Source organism: Onychostruthus taczanowskii, unplaced genomic scaffold, assembly GCF_017590055.1.
Source record: "Onychostruthus taczanowskii isolate IOZ18803 unplaced genomic scaffold, ASM1759005v1 scaffold56, whole genome shotgun sequence".
NCBI lineage: Eukaryota > Metazoa > Chordata > Aves > Passeriformes > Passeridae > Onychostruthus > Onychostruthus taczanowskii.
The window spans coordinates 3,549,498-3,559,266 of record NW_024503235.1 but is presented as its reverse complement, the minus strand read 5'-3'; the positions used below and the strand labels follow the sequence as shown (position 1 = coordinate 3,559,266).

The following is a 9,769-nucleotide window of genomic DNA, read 5'->3' as shown; positions in this document are numbered from 1 at the left end:
TTGCTCTGGACTTGCCTGCTCCAGCCCTCCCAGCACAGTGGCTGGGCTCCCGTGGGTGCTGCTCCAGTGGCAGGATGGGCACAGCCCATGGGGTGCCTCTGTGCAGGACCATGGCACTGGTTTGTGCCTGCTTCAAGGGCTCTGCTCTGCTGCCTGATGGAGTTCTAGCAGGATTTTTGTTGCTGCTGCTGCCCTGTGGCCTGGGCTGGGCTCTGGTGCTGTGCTGGCCCTTGGAGGGTGAGTGAGCAGCTCCAGCCCAGAGGTTCCCAGCTGAGCCTGTCCTCCAGCAGCAGCAGCACAAGCCGGGATTTCTGCAGCGCTGTTTCCAGGGATTAACCGCAAAAGGTTTCTGTACAAGGGGCCCCCAGGCTCCTCTTTCAGTCAGCCTCCAGAGCCTCACGTTTTTAGCCAAAAAAGGAAATGACCCAGCTGCACGTAGCACTGGAACATCTGGATTTTATCCCTGTCATGAATGGGTCATGGCTGAACATGGCCCAGTGCCTGATTTACAGGAGGGGGAGGGTGATGTCATGCACAAACATCCCCCGAGACTCTGGAGTGTGGGTCTGAAACAGTCATGGAAATTTTATTAAGCACGAGGAGCAGTGTGAGGGGGGTCAGGCCAGGGCTGTTGTGCTGGTGAGGTGGGAGTGGGGAAGCTGCTGAGGACATGGGGCAGCACTGCAGGGGTAGAAAGAGACCCTGGCCTGACCAAATCTGCCCAAGCTGTGCTCTCCTGCACCACTGTGGGGCAGGGACAGCATTTGCAGCCCTGATGGGCAAAGCCAGGTTCAAACCACTGCCTGGGGAGTCCTGTGCAGGGCCACGAGCTGGACTTTGATGATCCTCATGGGTCCCTTCCAGTTCAGGATATTCTGTGGTTCTCTGCATTTCAGCTCCCGGCCCCTGACAGGCTGCTGCTGTCCTGAAATGAAATGGCCAAATCTCTTGGGCCAACTTTCTCCCACCTCCTCCCATCTGTGGGATGAGCAGGAGGGTGGGCGTGCAAGGGCTGGTCTTGTCCCACCTCGATCCTCTCCTCTCCACTCTTGATACCAGCAGCCCAAAATAAGGAGGCCAAGTGGCTGGGTGGAACATTGCTGGATTTCAACTCCTTCCCTTTCCAGAGATGAAGTTTCATGCGAAGAGAAATGGAAGAACACGAAGTTCAGAATCATATCTCTGTTTTTATTTTTAGGCAGGCATTCATGAAAAAAGTGATATACTTTAGGGCAGCCTATAACGCAAGGGAGTAATTAAAGGCAATATTCTTACCTGCAGCATCATCCTCTCCTCAATGAAGGATCATCTTTGTCTGCCATTAATTAAAACATTTTTTTTTCTTGCTTTTGGCGTAATTTATTGTGCATGGCAGAAAAAATACAAATAACTTATTCACATAAGGTGAGTGCAAATGTAATTACTGCTTTGCATTTGGCAGTGTTGGGGCAAGGCACCCTTGGATCTAGGGTGGATCTGAAGAAGGCAGTTGAAACCCACAGGGGTGGCTGTGGGAGCACGGTGATCGTGCGGCTGAAAGCAAAGTCTGCGCTGCCGGGCACCGAGGCACCGGGCACGGTGAGCTGCGAGCGCGTCCCGCACGGCTCGGCCCGGCCCGGCACCGGGCAACGCCGAGAGGCCTCCAGGCCGGGGCAGCCCTAAAGACAAACCGGCAGCGGGGGCCACTCAGTGCCACCGAGCACCGCTCTCGGACACCGGGCTCGGACACTTCTCCGTGCTCGGATACGGTGCTGGGACACGAGCACCCGCTCGGGCACCGGGGTCGGACACGGCCCTGCCGCTCGGACACTGCTCCGTGCTCGGACACCGCTCCCGGACACCGGGCTGGGACACCGCTCCCGGACACGGTGCTGGGACACCACTCCCGGACACCGGGCTCGGGCACTGCTCCGTGCTCGGACACGGTGCTGGGACACCGCTCTCGGACACCGGGCTCGGACACCGTGCTCGGAGAAGGCACCGCTCTCGGACACCGCTCTCGGACACCGCTCTCGGACGCTGCCCCGCTCTCGGACACGGTGCTCGGACACGGCACCGCTCTCGGACACTGGGCTCAGAGACCGGGCTCGGACACTGCCCTGCCTCTCGGACACCGTGCTGTGTCACCGCTCTCGGACACGGTGCTCGGACGCGGCCCCGCTCTCGGACGCGGCCCCGCGCTGAGGGGCACGGCCGGGCCGCAGCCGCCTCCTGCCGGCCGGCCCGGAGCACGGTGCAGCGCCCCGGAACCGGAACCTTCCCTCACACTCACCGGAGCCTTACCGGGGCCTTCCGGCGGTAGCGGGAGCCGTGCGCGGGATGGAGACGATCCTGGAGCAGCAGCGGCGGTACCATGAGGAGCGGGAGCGGCTCATGGACGTGATGGTGAAGGAGATGCTCACCAAGAAGTCCACGGTGCGCCCGGGGCCTGGGGGTGCGGGAGGCGCCTGCCGGGCCCGCGCTCACCGCTCTGCTCTCCCCGCAGCTCCGCGACCAGATCAACTCGGACCACCGCACCCGGGCCATGCAGGACGTGAGTGCTCCTGGGCTGGGAGCGGGGCTGGGGCCGGGGCTGTGGGCGGGCCGGGCTCCCCGGAGCGAGCGGGGCCCGGCCCGGTAACGGGCTCGGCGGGCCCGGGCCTCTCCTTTGTTCCGCAGAGGTACATGGAGGTGAGCGGCAACCTGCGGGACCTGTACGACGACAAGGACGGGTGAGTGTGCCCGGGGCCCTCGGGTGCCTGAGCGTGCCCTGCTGTTTGAAGTCAGTGTGAATGTCTAAAGGCAACACGCGAATGGAGATGTGGTGGCTAAATGCAGGGCAGGAGCCGAGGGCACACCGCAAGCATCCGTGTTGGATGGACACGTTTTGTTGTGTTGTGTTAATGTCATGGGCTGCTCCGGGGGTTTGTCAGGAGCTGCAGCCTGTGCAGGGGAATGTAGCCACAAGCCCCTGAGCCTGCTGGGCTGGGAGGGCCCCCATGGCTCGCAGGTTTGCAGTCAGGCACTGCAGCACAGACCCAGACTAAGGCTGTGTCAGTGTCACCCTTCCCTTCCCTTCCCTTCCCTTCCCTTCCCTTCCCTTCCCTTCGTAATCTGTTGCTGTCCATCAACTCATAGCCTGCGTAAGGAGGAACTCAGTGCCATTTCCGGGCCAAATGAATTTGCAGAGTTTTACAACAGACTGAAGCAAATTAAGGAATTTCACCGGAAGCACCCAAATGAGGTGAGTAGTTACCTGTGGTGAGATGTGCTCTGTTGGGTCTCATCCCTACAGGAAACAGAGCTTTTGTTTCCCCAGTTTTATTGCATTAACACACAAGTACTGAGAACACTCAGCACAGCTGCTCAGGGTCAGGAGCATGTGAGGGAGCAGTGCAGGACACTCACAGCTAGAACAGGGATGTTCAGCTGAGCTGGGATCACATCTCACCTTTCTCACGCTGGCTAAAGCCACACTTTTATCTTTGTGCAGAAAGAAAGGTGACAAAGCTTTGAGTCTCTTTTCTGTTTGCAGTTTCATTATTTGCCACCTTGTGTGATTTTATATTAGTTATTCTGGGGCAGGAGCTGAAGTAAATTACTGTGTGCCTTGTGTCTGCCCATGCAGATCTGTGTTCCTATGTCAGTGGAGTTTGAGGAGCTGCTGAAGGCCAGAGACAACCCGAGTGAAGAAGCTCAGAGTAAGTTTGTAGTGTGCTCGAGCTCTGGCATTATTTAATATGTTGTTTGATCTGGTTTGCATGTTTCAGGGCCTCACCTCCTGTTTACTAAATGAATTCTGAAAATTTTCCTGTCATCTAAATGCTTCTGAACTGCAGTCCCTGGAATGTTCTTAGTGAGGCTGCTGTTCCTGAGGAATGTTCTGGTGCTTGCACAGAGCAGCAGCTGGGGCTGCTCAATGAGTGTCAGAGGCATGATAGCCCCTTCCTTTAGCATAAATGACTTCACAGCTGATCCTTTTCCAGTTCAAAAACTGTTGTATAATAAGCAGGGAATATTAAGCTCGTAATAAAGCTTTTCATGATCTTTCCTACAGATCTGGTGGAGTTCACAGACGAGGAGGGGTATGGACGATACTTGGATTTGCATGATTGTTACCTCAAGTACATTAACCTGAAATCCTCAGAGGTGAGTGGCAGCTGTGTGTGGGCCCAGGGATCTCCAGGCCCTGCACAGGCTGGGCTTCTCTTTTCTGGGAGCTGGATGTTGATTTGGCTGTGTGTGAATTCTGACTCAGACTTTCTGTTCATAGAAATTGGATTATATCACTTACTTATCCACATTTGACCAACTCTTCGATATTCCCAAGGAGAGAAAAAATGCCGAATACAAGAGGTGAGCCTGTTTGCCTGCCTGCTTCCTTTATGGTGAGAAGAAATTTGCTTCTGAAGTGTTCAGCTGTGGAGATTATAATTAACAGCCAAACTTAACTCACATAAATTGGGTTCCTGAGCTCAGTCGTGTCTGAGCCCCAAGCAAACTTGCAGTGCAGCAGAGATGTGGAGAGCCACACTCAGCTCAGAGGAAGAGCTTTAATGTACCCTTGGAACTGTTGTGTCAAGAAAATCCTGTGTGGAAAACTGGCCTGACCTTGGTCACGTCCCTCTGCAGCCCTGGAGGGTAGTGACTGCCCAAAGATGTGCTTAGAGGGTGACAGTGAATTAATTACCTGTGCTCATGATTCCCCTGCCAGGTATCTTGAGATGCTCCTTGAGTACCTGCAGGATTACACAGATCGAGTGAAACCATTACTGGACCAGAATGAACTTTTTGGGAAAATTCAGACGGAGTTTGAGAAGAAGTGGGAGAACGGCACGTTCCCGGGCTGGCCGGTGAGCAGCCTGAGCCTGGTGGTGTTCTGTGCTTGGGAGGGGGTTGTGGGACTCGTTTGTGCTGGGGGTGACCATGACAGTGAGGGCTGCAGCTCTGTGTCACCAGGGTGCAGGGTGATACTGACTGAATTTAAAACCCAGCATAACTGCTTTAAAACGAGCATTGTTTCAGACTGGCTGATTCTGCATCTTCACTACTGCTCCATTTTCTGTTTAGTGAGAGCATTTTTCTCTGTGAAATGAACTGCTTTTCTTGAGATTAAAATGATCTGTGGCTAGAAGTGTCATAGTTTGTTGTGCAGCTCTTGTATGTGTTTATTTGTTTTTTGGCAGAAAGAGACCAGCAGTGCCCTCACCCATGCTGGTGCCCACCTGGACCTCTCAGCCTTCTCCTCCTGGGAGGTATGTCTCCAGTGCTCTGCACCTACTGCCTGCATTTTGAGCAGGAGGAAGTTCAATCATTTGGGGTTTTTTTTGTGTAGTTTTACTGCTGTATTTTTGTCCCTGGCTTTGTGCTTTCTGGGTAAAACTTTGGTGGTGCTGATGATGTGATTTCTCCCATTGGGGGGTGTAACTTGAAAGGTCTGGTTAGATTCCACATTCCTCATTTTCCTGGGAGCAGGGGTACATTGTTGACAGTCCTTTCTTAAACACTGTTCATCAGGGTTTTTTCTTCATTAATAAGCTAATAGCTGTATTTAGCTATATTTAATAAGCTATATTTAAGAGCTATATTTAATAAGCTAAAGTGGGCTATATCCATATTGTATGTGTTGAACAGCTTGTCTCTTACAGTGGTTTATTTAATTGAACAGGAATTGGCCTCCCTGGGACTGGACAGGTTAAAATCAGCTTTGCTGGCTCTGGGGCTGAAGTGTGGCGGGTAAGGTGCAATTTTGTAGAGTTCCTTTCAGTTTCTGAGGTGTTCCTGGATCACATTTCTTTCTGGGATGCTTGTGTGGCTATCTCTCTTGCACTAGAATTACCTTAAAGATGTTTGAAAGATAAAACATTAAGAACCAAGCAGTGAAAGCTTTTTATGTTGGACCAATTAGTGCTGAACTTGTGTGTTTAATGAAGATACCTCATCTGTTTCAGGGACACTGAAAGAAATAAAGATCTTGCATTCCTGGAAGCTCAGATATATGAGTATGTGGAAGTTCTTGGAGTAAGTATTTTATTTTGTTTTTAAGCTTTTTATTTCAGAGCTGTCAAGTAGTGACTGGAATGTTGTCCTTATCTTTGCATAGTGCTTCCACAGACAGCATCACATCAGTGTGCTGCACCACATCTGTTTTGTTCATAAGTACTGCAAACCTTTACTTTGATCTGCCTTGCTCCTTTGCCTTCAGTTTTGGGGGGTTGTTTTCAGGGGATTGGCTGTTGCTGCAGTAACATTGAAAGTGCTAATAGGTGATACAAGGTTTCATTCTTTGCAAATAGGAAATGTCAGGGCACTAAAAACTGAAACTGTTGGGCTCAGTAAGGTGGGAGTTCCGTGCTTCACGCTGGTCTTCTGTTTCCTCCCTCTGTGCGCTGAGGGAGTTTTTGGCTACAAGAGTTTTCCCTGACTTTTGCTGCCATGGTGTGTGGACAATCCTTTCCTTTCTCTCCCTCAGGAACAAAGACACCTCACCCACGAGAACGTGCAGTGCAAGCAGGCACGCACAGGGGAGGAGAGAGAGGAGGAGGAGGAAGAGCAGATCAGTGAGAGCGAGAGTGAAGATGAAGAAAATGAAATCATTTATAATCCTAAAAATCTGCCTCTTGGTTGGGATGGGAAGGTAACTGAGACTTACCAGGCCTGGAGAAGTGGGACAGGTCACTGACTCCACGCTGCTTCTCTGTTTGAGTTTCTTTGCCATGTGACCTAATCCTGCTGTCTCCTTGCTCCAGCCCATCCCATACTGGCTGTATAAACTCCATGGTCTGAACATCAACTACAACTGTGAGATTTGTGGTAACTACACCTACCGAGGGCCCAAGGCGTTCCAGAGGCACTTTGCAGTAAGTGACACTCACTGCAGGAGCAGTCCTGCTGTATCCATTGTAATGAGTCACTGCTGAGTCCCTGGGGTCCCTGAGCAGCATTTTTGCCATGTGGGTCTGAGCTTGTGCTGCAGGGCCATGCAACAGGACCCAGAGATCGTGTTAGGCATACAGAGATCTCTTTTGCTACCATCCCTGCCTGTTTGAACACCCATTCCAGTGCTCAGCTCTGATGGGTGCAGTGTGGCTGTTGATGCCTGGTGTGGTGTTACTGTCTGCAGGACAAGAAAATAATGTTTTTATAGACTGGTAGATTTGTACTGTGATTGTATGTTTTGCACTCTGTGTTCCCTCTCACACTGATCTCATGTCTTTGCCCCAGGAGTGGAGACATGCCCACGGAATGCGGTGCCTGGGCATTCCCAACACAGCACACTTTGCCAATGTCACACAGATTGAGGATGCAGTCTCGTGTAAGTAGTGGTGGCAGAACATGGAACATGTTAAAGAACACCACCTTTTCTGAGGGAGTGGCTTTGGACCTTGGTCTCATGTCCCATCCTGAACAATCTGTTTGAAGTCTTGCTTGCAGCAGTTCGGTGCCTTTCATTTAGCATGCAGTGGAATGATAACTTTGTAATGGATGTTAGATACATTCCTGGATTTGAAAGGGAGGGAAGAAAGCTCATGTGTGTATTTTTTAGAAACCAGTATCTCAAGGGAAGTGACATAGATCCTGTTTGTGTTTGCAGTGTGGGCAAAGCTGAAACAGCAGAAGGCTTCAGAGAGGTGGCAGCCCGATACAGAGGTGAGCAGTGAGGGGCATTCAGTGTCTCCCCCTGTGTCCATGGGAACCCCTTGCTCCTGGGTGTGAGCAGTGTCCTCACTTACTCTGGTGCCTTTTCCTAAACTTCTGTTCCAAAGCCATTTTTCAGCAGGGTGCAGGGCAAAAGTGGGAAGTAAAATCTGTAGTACAACCTGTAAGGACTCTGGCCCTGGCTGAGCTCTTCTCCCAGGACCTGCTAGCAGATCCACTGCCTGCCTTCCTGCACAGATGTTCTGGCAGGGTGCTCATGGTCAGTGGCTGCTCTTGGAGCTAACATTTGAGTGCTGTCTCTAAACTGTTGGTTCTGTTCCAGGAGGAATATGAGGATTCCAGTGGGAATGTGGTGAATAAAAAGACCTATGAAGACCTGAAGCGCCAAGGGCTGCTGTAGCTGTCCCCAGGTGAAGGATCACACATCTGCAGAGAGAGTGGATCTGGCAGCAGCTCTGACTTCTTCACTGTCTGGATTTTGTATGTGCATGAATATAGATTTCAATACTTTATAGAGTCACTTTCTAGTAATCCCCTTAGACTTGTGACATTGTTTTATATTAAAAAATACCATGAAAAATAAAGTAATTGTAATTTAGGAAGTGCTGAGAGACTTGTCTTCTTTCATACACTGGAAGGGTTTTGATTACAGTGTGTTTAAAATGCTTTTTACACAGCTGTCAGAAACAATTCCTTCTCTCATTTCCACTCTGCTGGAAATGTTTATGGTGAGGGTTGACTCTGAAGCACGTGGACACTGTGCTCACAGGTACTGGTCCTGTTTCTAGATCTTGGTGTGAACTTGTGGTTTTCTTTAAAAAACAAGCTCACCTGGCTTGCAGAACTGTTTTTACCTTGGGTCTGTCTCCCTGGGGAGCTTTGGCCATTGTTCTTTTCAGAGAACTACCAACTGACCTTCAGGTTTGGCTCTGGGGTGGTTTCTGTGGCACTGCTGTTGGCTTGAATGTCCTGGTAGGTCATTCATGTGCAGCTCCATCTGTGGTGCAGGAGGATGGAGATGGGAACAGAGACTGTTTAGAGGTGCCTGTTGTGGCTTCAGGAGCATCCTTGTCCCCTGGTGTCACACTTGGAGGTGTCTGTACATACCCCGTGGATTCATGGTGCCTCCAGAATTGCAGCTCCACTGTGCAGAGGCACTCACATCACGTGTGGCAGGGGCAGTTGTGTCCCCCAGTCCTCTGAGTGCAGAGGTGGCTTGTGTGACAGGTCCAGCCTCACAAGCCCTTTCTCCTCTGCTGTGCAGGGCTCGTTGTGTCTGCCCCTGTGGAGCTGCATGTGACACTTCCCTGGGGGCTGGCTGCCAGGGTGGGGCTGGGCTGTGGGGCAGGTGCCACAGCAGTGCTCAGGTGCTCCCGTGCTGCAGTGACTGCAGCTGTGCTGGGGCTTCAGGAGCAGGCAGGTGAGTCAGTGCTGCCTGGGGGGAAGGTTGTTCTGGGATGGGGCTGTGTCAGGCAGATGTTGGCTCCTTGCCTGCCCTGGGGCTGGGCTGGCCTGGCACCGGGCTCAGGAAGGATGTCCAGAGCTGTTCTGGGTGGTGGCTGGGCTGGTTTGCAGGGTGAGGTGCCAGCTGGCTCTTTCTGTCACTCTGGGGGAACAGCTTTGGAGGTCTCTGAATGAGCTTCAGCACCTCCAGGTCCTGGGGGAATGGTGACTGAGTCTAAATCATAAAACAGGAGGGGAGTATTACCATTCTCCTTGGAGAATTTGGCTATGGAGCCTGTTTGGAGTCACATCCTCCACCATTTCCTTAGCAAAACAGGTGAACATTTGGAATGCAAATAGAGGATGGGGAGCCAGGTCACATCTTCACTTGCAGCAGCAAACTGCTGCATGGTGGCACTTTTCACTGTGCCACCCTGCTCGTGGCAGCTGCCTGCAGGGCTGTGCTGCCTGTGAGCTCCAGGGAGGGTTGTTGCCACACCAACAGCACACACAGCTCCCCGGGGCTCCCCATCCCCGGCAGCAGCCGCGGCAGCCTCGGTGGATTCGGGGAGCCTCTCAGGAGGGGGTGCCTGGCTGTCCCGGGGCTGAGCACTGGAGCAGAGCTGCTTTGGGTGTCCCCCCTGCACCTCTGGTGAGCTCTGAGCCCTCTCCCCCTGCCAGGTCTGCT

The 9,769-nt window shown here is 52.3% G+C and overlaps 1 protein-coding gene across 1 annotated transcript; it reads left to right on the top strand.

Annotated features, from left to right (window-relative positions):
• Positions 1-2,254: 2,254 nt before the first annotated feature.
• Positions 2,255-8,240, top strand: SF3A3 (splicing factor 3a subunit 3). Its single transcript, XM_041417528.1, is given in 16 exon segments — positions 2,255-2,415; positions 2,486-2,533; positions 2,659-2,711; positions 3,118-3,223; positions 3,608-3,680; positions 4,037-4,128; positions 4,253-4,335; positions 4,694-4,832; positions 5,166-5,234; positions 5,648-5,715; positions 5,826-6,000; positions 6,452-6,616; positions 6,729-6,839; positions 7,204-7,294; positions 7,574-7,629; positions 7,961-8,240. Coding segments are annotated over 16 exon segments (1,503 nt in total). The 5' UTR covers positions 2,255-2,319; the 3' UTR covers positions 8,039-8,240.
• The last annotated feature ends 1,529 nt before the right edge of the window (positions 8,241-9,769 follow it).